At 38.3% G+C, this 16,384-nt stretch overlaps 1 protein-coding gene across 4 annotated transcripts in view; it reads right to left on the bottom strand.

Annotated features, from left to right (window-relative positions):
- LOC129188774 (collagen alpha-1(XXIV) chain) overlaps positions 1–16,384 on the bottom strand; it is a 111,532-nt gene that overhangs the window by 59,040 nt on the left and 36,108 nt on the right. For 3 of the 4 annotated variants that reach the window (XM_054789762.1, XM_054789763.1, XM_054789760.1), the window contains exons 8-16: positions 15,279–15,332; positions 14,777–14,830; positions 11,335–11,379; positions 10,773–10,826; positions 9,012–9,056; positions 7,526–7,579; positions 6,788–6,832; positions 6,069–6,122; positions 4,572–4,616 (exon numbers count right to left, since the gene is read on the bottom strand). In XM_054789762.1, coding sequence (XP_054645737.1) covers positions 4,572–4,616; positions 6,069–6,122; positions 6,788–6,832; positions 7,526–7,579; positions 9,012–9,056; positions 10,773–10,826; positions 11,335–11,379; positions 14,777–14,830; positions 15,279–15,332 — 450 coding nt within the window. The remainder of the gene's footprint in view (positions 1–4,571; positions 4,617–6,068; positions 6,123–6,787; positions 6,833–7,525; positions 7,580–9,011; positions 9,057–10,772; positions 10,827–11,334; positions 11,380–14,776; positions 14,831–15,278; positions 15,333–16,384) is intronic. The other variant, XM_054789761.1, reaches the window with a different exon arrangement.

The following is a 16,384-nucleotide window of genomic DNA, read 5'->3' as shown; positions in this document are numbered from 1 at the left end:
CTCTGCTGACGCCTTTCTACTCTCTGTTGCAGTGCACCTGAGGGGCGTGTCCGGGCTGAAACCAACTGGTCACACCTGGGAGCAATTTTTCATTAGGCCAATGCTTCTCAAATAGTGGGTTTCTGTGGGTACTCCGGTTTCCTCCCACATTCCAAAAAACATGCATGTTAGGTTAAATGGCGACTCTAAATTGTCCATAGGTATGAATGTAAGTGTGAATGGTTGTTTGTGTATATGTGCGGCCAGTCCAGGGTGTACCCCATCTCCAGCATACCCCCACAACCCTAATGAGGATAGGCGGCATAGAAAATGGAAGGATGGATAAACCATAAATAAACCATCCAATAAATAAAATATAATATAATATAATAGCAATAGACTACCGTTACAACTGTGTTTGCGACGTAATCCTACATGCAAGAGTTGTGTGTTAATGGAGAAAAAAGAAGTTAGTGTTACAACCTGCTTGCGTTTTAATGTTGATGTTCAGAATTCCGGTGTTGGTGAATGCACCTGTGATTGTTATTGGTGGATAATGAGGAAGTGTTGCGTTGCTGGTGTGCGAGTTTCTCCGTGTGCGTTTTAAGGTCGGCAATAAAGTTTGAAAAGAAAGTCAGACTCTGTGTGCCTCTGCCGGGACGCAAAACTTACAGGACCTTACTTGCATAACATCACCTTCAAGTACTTGCAGGTAGCTGAGTCTGCATAAACTTAGCACCAAAATGAGGCGTCGATAGCTGTTTAGTTTTCCAGTCTGGTTACTGTGGCTTATGTCGGCATCGGTGCCATTACGTTACCAAGTATGCAGCTCTAATACGTATCAGAAAAAATGGACATGAAATTAGTGTTACTGTCATACACTCCAAAGCATTTGCTGGTATTTAGACCAGGGCTGTCCAAACCTTTCCCAGCGAGAGCCGTGTACTGAAAAACCAAAGAATGCGGGGGCCACTTTGACATTTTACAATTCGGAAAATAGCCCATGTAGATGTGCTAACAAGTTATACATACTTAAAGAAGTAAAAACAGCCTGCATCTCAGCTTTGTGTTATAGGTGGCAAAGCTTATTACTACCATGAACGTTTTCTCCTTTGCTAGTTTTTCTATTGGTGCTTCTTGTCTTTATTTTTTATATAACATTGTGACTTTATGTCAATAATATTCAGATTTTTATTGTAATATTCCACTTTTTTTTAATTTTCCAAAAATTGCAACTTTATTATTGGTGTTTTTTGTAATATTACAACTTTAAAATATGTTTACTATTTCAACTTTATGCTTCAAAGATTTTTATTTTTCTTATAGTATTACAACTTTGTGCTTGTAACAACTTTTTTCTTTTAATATTATGACTTTATTCTTTATTATACAATTATTGCTCTTTTCTCATATTTGTTGTTGTTTTTTTTGTTAGTTTTCTTGTTTAACTGTATTTTTAAAGTGTGCCCAGGGCTGATAAAAAAAAAAAAACGTACATGGAAATTACCCCCGGGCCACAGTTTGGACACCCCTTGTGTAAACAGTGCGCTCTTAAATGAGACGTCCATGAGAGAACAATGAGCGAGGCAACTCAAAGTCCATGTGACCTTTTGGAGCACCACTGACACAAGTCATCAGGGATCCATGCAAAGAAGCTCGAAACGGAAACCGTGAATGAGGACAGGCTCAACCAAGAGGGAACATTTCCATTCCACAAACCCGTATGAAGGATTCGCGCACCTGCCGGGTGATTAGAAATCATCCAAACCACACAGTGACAGCCGATGGCAGACATGACAAAAACCAGCTTGTTGCATTTCCACACATCTTGTTTAACATCACAACCACTGTGACCTCAGCAAACGCAAACAAAAATAAAATTCCTTAATATCCAATTATCATCTTACATCATATATTTTAGCTATATGACATTTTTTGGTAAAACAGCAAAAAAAATGTAAAAGCTAACACTGTAAAATCTCAAAATTCAGACTTAAAAATATTATTCATTTTCATCAAGTCCTTGTTTCTGTCAGCTTGGCGGATGAGTGCATCTCATTTATTGTCACACGTTGGCACAGACATCAAATACATTCCAGAAGGAACACTTGCTGCTCTGTTTCTGCTTTCACTCTCATTACTTAACTTTGTGTGATTGATTTTCAAGAAATGAGCGAACACAACTAAAGCCACACAACGGTGCGACTGACACTGGGAAGTGAAAATGTGTTTTTGATGCCAAATCAAAGGTCTTTAGAGAGTGTCAAAAGCGGTAGCGCGTAAAGATGACCCAATATGGATTAGTGAAGTGGAAGTGTTTTGGTTCCCAAGTACAGTATGATTGCTCAGTATTATTTATGGGGAAAAGCAGTGTCAACCTTTATCAACATGAATTATTATGTTTCTGATTCCCTTACAAATGTATGAATCAGTGCAGGAATAGGCTTAGCTCGGTTAAGAGTGCATACTGTATATAAACCAACACAAAAAGTCGATCTCTGTTAAATATTTATTTTAGACAAATCTGTCTAAATCTGTGCTAGTGAGCACTCGTAATTCACCCACCTAAGGTGGGTCAACACTGATTATTGCACACGTGGTTAGGTTGGTCACAATAAAACGCCAAAAAAGGTTAAGTAAGTAATACCTCTTTTATCGGTGTTAATTAGGGCCAGACCTGGCCGCGAAAAGTGAATTTCCGCAAAATATATATAATATATATATAATATTTTTGCAGTTAAGAGCATAGAAACACTTGTATTACCCAATATAGTAGACATAATGAGAGTAAATAAGCCATTTAAGACATAAATAAGACTCATGTGTGTTGCTATAAATGTGCTCCCTAGGGGAGCAGAGTGGAGGGCAGACAGGAAGTGGTGTCGGGGGTTTAGAGTTGAGTTTTGTCTTGGTGTAGGTTACTGCAACAACAGCAGCCCGTGTGTTTCTTAGGGATTTTTATTGGGTACTATTGTGCCTGTTGTGGGATAATTCAAACCTGCAATACAAGCCTGTTATCAAGTCTAGTGTTTGTGTGTCTCACCGAACATTACAGTATCATTACTGACACATAGTGACCCGTGTACAATACTACATATCATTCACAGCGTCTTTGAATGTGTCTTCTGAATGCCTTATGTTTTGCATTTTAGTTCATGGAGCCATTTTTATGTTTGAAAATGCTTAATTGAGGCAAACATATACAAAACGTGCTTAAATATGCAAACAATTACAGTAGTTACTATAATACATTTTGACTAATAATAGGCCGTATTCAACCACAAAACAACATGATTTATTAATTATTATATTTAAAAAAACACACTGGATGGACCTTCAGGGATGAAACTGTGAAATTCGAACCGTGAAGTGGCAAGGGACGACTGTATTGTATTTTTTAAAGTTTTTTTTTCATCACATTAATAATTAAAATAAGTAGATCTTGAGAATAAGATGGCCAGGGCATTCCTGTTATTCATATGGAAGGCCGGTGTGCCATTTGCATATAGAATGTGTGCACAGGCGTCTGCTACCTTTCTCTTGTTTAAATGAAAATAAAATGCTTTTTTTTCCATTTTTGCATATGTATTTTATGTTTGAATGAGTTAGTGGTAGAGTAGCCCTTCAGTCACAGTAAAACAAGTATCTCCAATTCATCCAGATGCCAGAAGAACTGCACAGAAGTGGCCTTTCAAGCACCCCAAAAAAATCTCCACAGCAAGAGCAAAACAAACCAGAGTGAATGGACCATGAAATGATGGCACAGAACAGCTACTGAATAGAGTCGTATGATTTTGGCTGACAAGAACAGAGGCCACTGTGAAAATCAAGGCTTTTTAACAGTTCCGCAATAAAAATACATCCTGCTCAAATTCTGGCCTACGACGTTCCTCCGTCATGCGACAAAGCCCAGTAATGTTCCGTACTACTTTAAACAACCGTGCACAGTATGATAACCAAAAAAAATGAAAATAAATACAATTAAGTTCCAGAAATAGATCTGTAGCAGCTATTAACGAGGAAGGAGAAACATCTCTATTTTCTACGGGTGAGTTGAGTTGGAGTCTATCCCAGAAGACTTCGGCTGAGAGGCGTGGTACACCCTGGAATGGGTGCCAGTCAGTCAATCAAAAGTAAATAAATAAAGAACAAATCTCTCCTTTGTGAGTTAATATACTTGATTTAACAATAATTAGTAGATCCTTCATGCAGGCAGTAGGTTTTAACTGGCTTCATGATGTTCAGTGAAAAAGACTTTACATCTAAAATGAAATTGAGCCTCTTTAAATGATTCACTAGCCAAACCATGGCAGCAAGGCAAATATCAGCAGTGTAATCTTGGCAACCGTATGAACACATCTCAAGTGGATGTATGAAACCACTGGCTGCATGAAACTGCAACAATGTCCCACCGTCATTGCAAAAAACATTCTAACGACAGAGAATAAAAAGCAGAGGTAATGTCAGACATTTGATGCAAAAAAAAGGTGACAGGCCAAGCCAAGACAAGCCAAACAAATGAACAAATATGAATTCTCTTTGCTTTTGGAAAACACAAGACTTGAACAAACAAGACTTAAACAAAGACTTACCCTCAGGCCCGGAAAGCCGCCAATACCGATCCCACCAACAGGCCCCTGTGAAACATCACAGCAACATCCTAAGTACACAGGACAGGATACTTAAAGTATTGCAAATTCTGCATTCCCAGGAGTTCCTATTGATTAAGGCATTTGACCAGTTCCATGGTATTAACTACACCAATCTGATATAAATCAGTATACTGTATTAATAGTGTATTATTCTGCATTAATATGATCACAGTCAATACATAAATGAACAATGCAGTCGTCGGGTTCATCACTATTTGCACCTGGATCTTAACCATGAAGCATACACTTCGGAAATGTTGGTCAGAATTTTGTACTGACTATGGCACTGTATGAAAGAACGTGACTGTCCCACACAGAATCCCGACCTCAAGACAAACACCTTTGGGATAGACGAGAATAGACTACGTGCCAGGTCCTCTTGTCTAACATCAGTGACCTTCGAACTCCCAAATGATGAATGATGGGAAAAAATCCCTTAGACATACTCCAAAATCTTGAAACAGAGTCATCACAGCAGAGTATAAGTTGTTGGTGCGGCAAAGGCGTAACCAACTTCACATTTTATTCCACTTTCGATTATTGTAGGTGGAATGGCCTGGTATCCTAATACTTTTGTACATACATGCATACAGTAATCCCTCGTTTATCGCCGTTAATTGGTTCGGGACCCTGCCGTGATAAGTGAATTTCTGTAAAGTAGGATTAATTATTTATAAATGGAATACTTTCATAGTTAGAGCATAGAAAACCTGTTTTTAACATGATTAGAGCCATCTAGACATGAAATAGCACCCCTATATTTACATTTACACTGGTATTGCCCAAAATAGCAAACATAATTAGAAGAAATATGTCATTTAAGACATAAATAAGACTTATGCTAGTTTGTGTTGCAATAAATGTGTTCCGGACGTGTGGAGGACAGGAAGTGACGTTGAGGGTTCAAAGTTGAGTTTTAGCTTTAGTGGATTACGGCCACAACAATAGCCAGTGCTATTATTATGGTTATTATTATTATTATTATTATTGTGCCTGTTGAGAGATAATTCAAACCTGCAATAAAAGCCTGTTGTTCCGGCGATCAAGTCTGATGCTTGCGTGCCTCACCAAACATTACAGGAATATTACTGACACCTAGTGACCAGTGTAGAATACGACATAGCATCACATTTTCGAATGCATCTTCTGGATGCATTATGTTTGTATCTTAGTTCATTTAGCCATTTTTATTCTTTAAAATGTTTAACTTAGGCAAAAAAATAAGTACATTTTGCTTCTTACTAATAGGACTTATTCAACCACAAAAAAACCCCAAAAAAACATCATTGATCAGTTCAATCCTCTTCATGGTAAAAAAAACTGTTCTATGTCTCTATCGGTGACAACAGAAAAGCAGCAGAACTTTGAAAAGCGTACCGTCACTCAGCTAAACTTAACCTGAAATCATCTCAACATTACAAGTACAAGGGTTCATACCTCATTTCCATCAGGACCAGTCGGCCCCCTTTCACCAACATCACCCACCACACCCTGTGGAGGTAACATATCCATGTCAATTGCATATACTGTATGTAAATATCTTGATTATTTAAAAAAAATGCCTCAGTACAATCTGTACAGCATGTGACATAAAGCTCTGCTCTTCTTCGCCCCATTTGGATGTAGGAAAAGGTCAGTGTATACTGGCTTTAGCATTGGTTTTAAATAATTACCAGGTCGTTTCAAAATGGTAGCACTTCCTAACTATACACTTTCATTATTTTCTGAAACGCCAAAAGGGTCCATCTAGAATGGGCAGCCTGCCCGCTTGGCAACTTCTACATATAAAGAGAGGCTGAGGGCTTGTTTTTAAAATAATAAAGTATCACAGCCCAATAGAGCTGTTCATTACATCCTTCTCTGTTAAAATATAACAATAACCATAATTTATAGCCACCTCAGGATCATTTAGTGTTTCTGGACCGATGCCAGTACAGATATCTTAACACATTTCTGATGTTCTTTGTCACATTATGAAATACTTCATGGAATTATTATTGACTGCACTGTTTTGGCAACAAATGACCGGGAGCAGACATCTAGCAGATTAGACTCCTTTCAAAGTGGCCAGGGCTCCGAAGTGACATTTTGATCCATATCTGCTTCTTCCTTTCCACAGAACAATGCAAAAATCTGAAAAGAAAAATGTATATTACGGGTCTTCCTTTGGGACCAGGTTTTCCAGGAGGACCAGGTATGCCCTTGAAAAAAACAAGAAATACAAATTAAGCATGAAAGCATGTGCTGTGTTCTTGAACGTCAAGAGTATGTGGCTGTCATTGCATTCCTAATTCATTTTCATACATGTGTAAATCACATATATTATATATGACTACATTATGTCAGATATGTGGCTACATTTCTTACATAATGCATTCTATTCCTTTGCGTCACATGATTAGTAAAATTGCTCTATCTCACTCTTTCTTTTCGAATTACTTCAACAATTCTTACTGATGCCTGATTTTTTCTCATTAAAAACTCTGCATGTCACATAATGCAACCGTACAGAATCATGATTTCAAAAGCATGGAAAACTCACATCAAATCACACAATAAGTGAAAACAAATAGAGTGTTTCGTGATCTGGAATGGAGGCTTAAAGATAAAGATTTTCTTGTGACTCTAACCTCAAATGAGGATGAAGAGGGATGCGGGAATTCATTACCAAAGTGGAAAATCTAAGTTCTAATAAGGCTGTAAATGGAAGCTTAAAGTAATTGCTGCCATATGCATTCCACTGCAGTTTTTAAACAAATCTTATGATAGCTTAGATGTTTGAATAGGAAAAAGAATGGAAAACAAACAAGAAATAATAATGTTTGCGATAAAGACAGCTACATAGAGATAAATACATTGTCAAGTCACTTATAAACAAGCTCAATATCACTCACTCTCTCTCCCTCCAGTCCTATTGGTCCAGAAATACCAGGAAGTCCAATGAAACCCTGAAAATGGTCATATCACAATATCATGTCAGTTCACGCAACTTTTCTGTACAAGATTAACTTTGCGGATCAGCGATTTTTATATATATATTATACTTTCTTTTTTATTCACAATGCATCTACACCACATACCAAAAGTTCAACAACTTTTTGGTATGTTTCCAGACACGCTGAAATCATTTAGCTGTGGCTCCAAAGACAACACATAAAATCTTGACGAATCAGGTAAGTTTGCGCGATGCACAACACAGAAAATGGGCTGTTCGGCGAGAGAGATTAGTTAATCGTTAATAATTCATATTAGTAATAAATGTGCTGTTCTCAGTCACATACAAGTACAGTGACAGATTCAAGCAAGACTATTTACTGTTTGGGATCAATGCGAATAAAATGTGGTGGTGTTTTCAAAATTCAACTTGGGATGAAAATTCATCTATGGAATTAGATGCAAGGGTTTCTATTTCATTGCAATGTAAATGCAGATTTCAGTGATCCTTTTTGTCACAATAATTTCATAGCTAGCTATGAGCTAGCTGCTCATTATGTTAAGGTAATACACAGAAGGTCCTCGTTTTTTTTTTACGTTTCGTGGTTACGAACGCGCTCCCATAAATTAATTAAAAACTTAATTTTGGTGCATAAACAATATGCACTCACAAACTAGTTAAAGTGCACAAGACAAAAAAGCAGTGTGTGTGTAATTTGTGAAAATATCATCATTAAAAGCTCAGAGGTAGAAGATAAAACAATATCGTTCGCTCTTTTGGTCCCAACCACTCAAATGGACCATCATTAAGGATAATTATTGGACGCTAATGAATGCTAGAAGAGTCATGGATTCTGTGCGCTGTTACAAGGATATACTGTACAGTATGTGAGGAGATGAGGTTATACTGTACTCCCAGACTAGCCTGGGACAAAAGTTGGGAGTTGTTCTCTTTTTATTACTGTTTCATTTCATTATTGTATTTCATCTTGTTATTACTGTATGTTATATCTATTTCATGTGTTCGGTGTACAGTGTAAGTGATTTAGGAGTTCCGACTTACATCATAGTGTGTACCCCAAGGACCACATGCACCAATAGTATCCTTTCTCTCTGAGCTGGAACTCTCCAGGAAAGTAGTAAAATCCTCTCTGACAAGTTCCTTTCAGCACCTTTCCCTTTGTTTTCATTTTGTTTCAGTCTTGATTTCAGCCCTCCTCTCTGGCAATTGACCACAACAAAAAATATGTCCTGGAGCGTTGACTAACACCCAAACAGTGTCTGCAGCACTCCATCTAGTGTGTCACAAATATAACTCAGCCCTCGCTGGCTCTCTGGCGCAAGAGTGAAGGCCTGACACTGTCCTAATCCTTTCAGGAAATGAAGTATTAAGTGCGGCTGAAGAAAAAAAAGAAGGAATGAGAGCAGGGAGCTACTGGTACTCACACGAACCCCTTTAGGCCCTGGGTTACCTTCTGGCCCGGCAGCACCCTGAAACAACAGAAAGATTGGTGACAAAAATGTATTTGGGGAGTTCCCAGATAGCATTTTTATCAATACAGTCAAGTCTGCAACACAACAGCTGAAACATTTGAATTGTTTCCAGAGCTAATGCACTCGTGATAAAAAAAATTAAGAACAGTTGAAAAATTGCAAGCATTTACATTTTGCACTGTTGGATCTTAAGTAGGTTCTAAGTAGAGTAAAAAAAAATCAGTAAGCAAGTCATTGCAAACAACAATTAAACTGAAATAGGCTGTTGATCAGCTGATCAAAAGTTTAAGACCACAGCCTTTAAAAGCCAAAGCAAAACTGTAGATTCAATTACATTTTCCGTCCGTTATTAACACTGTAATGATCTCTTGATGGCAAAGGCAAAAAAGGTTTCTCTCTTCGAGCGGGGTCGGATTGTTGAGCTGCATAAGCAAGGCCTCTGGCAGGGTGCCATTGCTGCTGAGGTCAAGTGCAGAAAGACAGTCATTTGAAACTTCTTCAAAGATCCTGAGGGTTATGGAACAAAAAAGTCAAGTGGTAGACCCCCAAAAAAAAATTCACCGTCCCTGAGCCGGAGGATCTGATTTGCTGTCCGTCAAGATATGGGACAATCCTCAGCCCAAATAAAGGTTGCTGCTAATGTCGGTGCAGTCCAATAAACATCATCGAGATCTTCGAGAGAAGGGTTTTAAGAACAAAAACGTCTTCAAAGACCTCATCTCCTTCAATGCCGCAAAATTGCCCAATTGGAATTTGCACAAGAGCACTGTGACATTGAAAGGTAGAAGAAAGTTTTATTCTCTGATGAGAAAAAAATGTAACCTTGGCAATCCTGATGCGCTTCCAAAGTCACTGGCATGACAAGGAGATCCCATCTGAGATATTTTCCACACGGCACAGTAGAGGGGTGCTATCATGCTTTTTCCTTCAATGGAACAATGGAGCTTCAGGTTGTGCAGGGGCATCAAACGCCAGCTGGCTACGTGGAGATGTTGCAGGGGGCATCCCTCGTGACTGAAGGCCCTTATCTGTGTGGTAATGACTGGGTTTTTAACAGGACAACACTGCAGTTCACAACGACTTCTTTCAGAGGAATAACGTCACTCTTTTGGACCATTCTGCGTGTTGCCCTTCTCTAAATCCAACTGAGAACATTTGGGGATAGATGGCAAGGGAAGTTTATAAAAATGGACATCAGTTCCAGACACTGGATCCTCTCCTTGAAGCCATCTTCACCACCTGGAGAAACATTCCCACGAGCCTCCTGGAAACACTGGCATCAAGCATGCCCAAACCAGTTTTTCATGTAATTAAAAAGAATGGTGCAGCTACTCATTAAAGAGTCTTTTTATGAAAATGTTATTTCTATTTTAGGGGGGTTTCGAGTTTTTTTGAACTGTGGTCGTAAACCTTCGATCAGCTGATGAACAGCCTATTTCAGTTGAATCCTTGTTTGCAATAAAGTGTTTACTTCCATTTTTTGTCTCACTCCTTTTCTTCTTTTTGCATTTTGATGCTCTACTTAGAACAACGGTGCAAAATGTAAATTCATGCTAGTTTTCAACTGTTCTTCAAATTTTGATCAGGAGTGTATATACTGTACATAAAAAGACAGCCATACACTATTTAGATTTTCCCGTTTTCTGTGGTGCAAAGAATCATTGAGGATCAATAAATGACCAAAAACCATTTTTTTTGTATTTTTCACTGCACCTGCCTGCCAGGGTAACCTGCAGCCCCAGCTTCCCCAGGAAGTCCTGGTACACCCTAAAAGAGATAACCAAAGAGAGAGAGAGGGAAGGAATGAATGAACAGTGAGTGGTGAATAGGGAGATTAGATGAACGGATAAAGTGAAAGAGGAGAAACACAGACCCCAACCAGAGTTGCCAAAGGTGGAATAAAACAAGCACTGTTCATTCCAGACAGACTCCAGCAAGACAGCCTCATCTGCTAACTGTTTCTTTCTGCACCCCTTCAACCAACCAACCTGCCTCACTGTGCTGCTATTAAAGTTACAATGTTGATTATTTGATTTGATTACCTACTGTATGTATGCTTTTCGTCAACAAAGTTCAGTCATAAGTGAATGCAAATAATTAAAATACCTTTAGTCGAAAGATTTTTAAACACTCCTCCTAATATTGACTTAGTACTTAAATTTACAGTATTGCATAATTCATAAAATGGTGTTATAATATACTATAAATTATATACACTCTTATACTGCATTATAGCTATAGTTTCATGATAACAAATTAATAATCTAAAACTTACTTGTTCTCCTTGCAGTCCAGATGGTCCTGGATAACCTTTAGGACCCTTGAGAATGGGAGAACAAAGCAAATGCATTTTGAATACATACTTCACCAAAAAATATGGTAGGTTATGCTATTCACCTGAAAGCACCAGGAGCACGACATTTGTGGAATACAGTGGATCCCCACATGCACGCGACTTGGCATCCCGACTACTTTTTTTTTTTTTTTTTTAATCATTTTGCAGAAGACGCATCTCATTCACCCTAAGTTCATTTATGGGTTGTCACACCCAACTCGTGAGTTGAGACGATGCACAACATTGGGTCCGTGAGAACCAGCCGGATGAGATACTTTAAGAAAAGTACCATGAAAAACTATGACTGGACAGACAACCTTTTTATTTAACCTAGTCACAAAACAATGCAGGTGCGTTTTGAAATGTTTATGATCCCAAAAATTGACGCGTAATTATATTACTGTTCAATTTTTTTTAGACCAAATTTTTGTTTATTTTATTTCTGCAATGAGTCATGTTCCACAGATGGCCCCTATGCCACACTTTGGGCACCAATGCGCGTTTTGCCAAGAAGGCGAGTGTGTCCGAGCAGCCTTCTTGGCGCCGTTGGTTGTCAAGAGCTGGGTTGCGTTGTGGGGGGCTTTTTACAGCTTTCTCTTTCACAGTTACGGAAGTGGAGGTCACTCCCTCTCGGTGAATACTTCACCTTTGTTGATGACTTGTCTTTAATTCCAATAAATGCACGACGCAGGAAAGATTTCAATGCATACCCTTACCATGTCGCTAAATTATCAAAACTCTCTATGTATGAGGTGTGTTATGAAGTAGATGATTGCCTGTGCTTGAAAGTTGGCATTTAGCTAAATGCAATGAGCATCAATAGAACCACTTGGTGATTAAGGGTGCATCTACATAGGTTGATCTGACAAATCTTAAGTAAAATTGATCGAATGTAGAATTACTACAACTTCTGCTTGGACATCAACATGTAGCGAGCAGCTGTTCAACTTGAATGAAAAAAAACGCCTCGTGTCACCTGCTGACTTGCTGTGAACACCGAGGTAGGTTGGATTGCAAGGTGTACCTAAAGCAGTTAATGTGCGCTTCCAATAATGCCTTGCACACTGCCACTTCCATATTACTATAAGCTCATTCATAGTAGCGATGCCATACTTCACCGTCTGACTGGCTTCTGGCTGCCCTGTTCTCACAATACAGCTTTTCTCCAAATCTCGTCACGTTTTAATCTCGCGAGATCTCATCACATGACACCCCTAGTAATTTAGAAATAACAGATAAAATGTACAGCACACATGACCACTGTTAACTTGGTCTTTATGCTTCACTGATCATGTTTTTTTGTGAAGCAAAAACTTATACATACTGTAACTTCTACACCATGACTCAAATTCTGTCTGTTCATCGATCATCTTAAATTATTATTCATTAGTGTTAATTATCTATGTTTTGTATTTAATAAGTGTGTGAGGCATATTGAAGCGAGACGGGGAGGGTTTTGGAGCTCAGGCTAATCTGATAACGCAAACACATTTTATTGCAAACGGTCATCTGAAATCGGAGAACGTCAAGCTAGCAGGAGGGTTTGCAGTGGGAGGGGGAGCGAGCAATGTGTCGAAAATAGAAATATTTATGGGAATATCAATTACTCACGGATTTTCGCCATTCGCTAGTAGTTTTGGGACATAACCCTATAGAAAAGCAGGGATCTAACGCATATCAATTCCAAAAGAGTAATGCGTCCTCTCTTTGCCCAATGTCACATTTAAAGCGTTAAAAATGATACATTTTAAAGAAACACCTTCCAAAAACTTTGGGTAAAAATATTATTGTTTAATTTTCCCACATCAGTTTGGGTCAGGAGTTGAGAAAGTTTTGGAAACCCTGATAAAAAAGATTTTATTGCATGGTAAATCCAAATTTGTGTGACAGAACCATTAAGCAGATGTTTTGGGTACTTAACAATACAGTTCTGGGCCAGGTCAGTATTTTTTGGGGCAGTGATAGAGGTGGTGCCTCTGCTCTTGCTGCACACGAACCTTCATCCTCAAAAACAGGCCCACTTGGGGGTACGGAGCATTTACCGTTTGTCATTTCCTCTAAAAATACTTCTACAGAGCAGTTCATGCTTTGGCTATATCGGGTTTAGCGACTGCAATCACGGAGACGGCCTCATGGGAAGCAAGGTGAAGGTCAGCTATGAGATGACCATGCTCAAAATGTCAAGAACCCCCTTGAACAAGAGTGTAGAATGTCTGTGTAGATAATATTAGCAGCCTAGGAATGACCACATCTTACATGCAGGAAAAAGGTTAGGAAGTCATGCAAAATTGGGATGTAAGAAAAAATAAATGGATAACATGATAGCAGTTAAAGGAAAAGAACATCTAGAGAAATAATTGTCAATCAAGCCAGTTCACTTCTGACATTTTTCAAGTCCAGACCCTAGACAACACACATGAAACAGTCCAGTTCAATTCTGGACATCCAGTAATGTTTGAGTCTGTGCATAATCACAAGTTATAGACGTAGCGCACTAATTTCTTGCCGATATATCCGACAACTTTCACAAGGAGACTTTGTTTGGATTACTCCTCCAGGCATGTTGAGAAAGTTGTAGTCCCTGGCTCGTCAGACATGTTGGAAAAATGAAAAAAATATTCAAAAAGGCTTAAAAGAAAATAAATCAAATAATCTCCAAGACTTGGGGGAAAAAAAGTAGAATGATTTCAAAGTGAATAAAGCAGTAAGCAGCAGTAGCAAACAGGAGCAAGCAGTGACACATTTGCACTGGACTATAATAGTAAATAATCATAATAATAGTTAATCAATGAAAAATAAATTTCAAAAAGAGGCTTGAGGCTTGAAACATGGGATTGGTCTTCTATTGGAACATATCCTATTTTCTTGATTGGCCCACATTGATTTTCCTCTGACAATTGCTGTCCTGAGATAGTCTATTGTGTTTCTACTCCCCTCAGCTCCCCTAAGTAACACATTTATAGCCACACATACCAGCAAGAGTCTTATTTATGTCTTCAATGGCTTATTCACTGTTATTACTGGATAATACGAGTGGAAAGGTGACTATAGGGGTGTAATTTAATGTGTAGAGGGCTCTAATAATTTTAAAAACTGTATTTAGAAGGTTGTAAACTGGTTTTCTATGCTCTAACTACGAAAATATTTGATTTATAAATAACAAATCCTACTTCATGGAAATTAATCCTATCATGGTCGAGGAGCCGGGAACCAAGTCACCACAATAACGAGGGATTAGTGTACATTCTAAATCCCAAGTGAAATTATCATTATTTTTCTAGAGTACATATTGTCAATAAGTCTCGTGTACAATGTCATGGATTTCAATGACATGTAATTAATCAATATTCAAACTAGTTTCATACAGGAGCAGAATCCTTACCAGCAGACCTGGAAATCCATCAGGACCTGGCAGACCCGGTGGACCTTTATCACCCTTTGAAAAAAACAAATGAACAATTCATTTGATAATTTCGACATTGCATTACTTACATTGTAATATGTAAGTATAGTCAAGTAAATGCGTAAAATAAAACACAAATGGATAAAAAAAAAAAACAATGAATCCACATGACTGGACTTTTTTTCCTGTGAAATAAGCACCCATTTTATCAAATAAAACATGGAAACTACTGGAAAAGTGGGAGCCAGTGATGATATAAATGACTCTGTTGGGGACATTGGAAAGATACTGTGGGTGCGTGGTTAAATGAAGACGTGTAGCAGTGTTGCTCTGGAAAATATTTATTACATTTGGACGAAAAAGAGACAAGTATGACATATATCCAAAAGGGAAAGTACGCAAGAAGAAGATAGAGGTCCTCCCGCAACCACAGAGACAAGAACAGAAGTTTGGACACAGTGACTTGCGGAAGATTCTTTACCTTTTCTCCTGGTGGAGCTTGACCTGGAGACAACCCTGGGTCTCCTTTTGCACCCTAGGATGAAGACATGGTCACAGGTTAAGGACAGCAAACCAAATCTGTTTCAGATTCATCTGTTACTGCTACTGACAAAAATCATTTTTCTAGGGTTGAATGAACAGACAACAGCTAACACAATTAGCCCATTGGCAGCGCCGAATGACTCAAAATCCCTGAAAAGTATTTCGTGCAGTTTGTCCAAGTAGTGTCACCGCCACGTATGCGCAAATGGGCAGTTGGAGTGGCGGTCGGCTCATTCGGGAGCTCATGACAAGCTGGCACTGCTGGCTTGCAAATATCTCACCACTCCTACCACCACTGTTCCATGTGACAAACTGTTCTCTGTTGCAGGAAAAACTGTAAATAAAAAGCAGTCAGCTCTCGAAAGTCAACTGTCAAAAAGTTAGTGTGTCTTAGCAGCTAGCTAAAGGCCACGTTAATGTGGTCAACACTGATGTGGATAAATGTTGGTTTATAAAAACAAGAATTTTCATTTTTATTCCATTTTTAACATGAACTTGATTTAACAGTTACCTTTTACAATTACGTGCTAATAAAGTGTTAACTAAGTGTGTTTTCTGTACAGTTCCTTCTTTCATGAGTCTTTTTGTTCATAAATAAATGAATTCAATTACCATTCATTAAAAATGAATGACATGTATTTGTGATTATGTGAAATCTGATAAACATGAGCATATTTTTTTAATCTATTTTTATAAATTATGGTCATCTCAAAAATCTCCAGGCATTTTTTTTTAATTACTGTGATCACCATATTAACATCTGCAAATGTGACATTTTCATTTTAAGTAGTAGAGAACTAGTTTATGGCAAAAATGTATTCAGTAAGCGTCCGTTTCGGTTAGAGTTGGACCTTCTGGAACGGATGAATGACGCTAACCAAGGTTCCACTGTGTGTGATTTAATTAGATCGTTCAGGCGTGCCTCACATTGGCCTTATGTGTATTTTCTCTTCAAAGTTGGATTATCTTTCCCAATTCACCCACTTCTGACTGCCTTACTTTAATTGTGTTTTATAAACAAATATATGCATCTTAGAGTGTTAT

The sequence above is a fragment of the Dunckerocampus dactyliophorus genome, chromosome 10 (assembly GCF_027744805.1).
Source record: "Dunckerocampus dactyliophorus isolate RoL2022-P2 chromosome 10, RoL_Ddac_1.1, whole genome shotgun sequence".
Taxonomy (NCBI): Eukaryota; Metazoa; Chordata; class Actinopteri; order Syngnathiformes; family Syngnathidae; genus Dunckerocampus; species Dunckerocampus dactyliophorus.
This window is presented reverse-complemented; position numbering and strand designations above follow the sequence as displayed.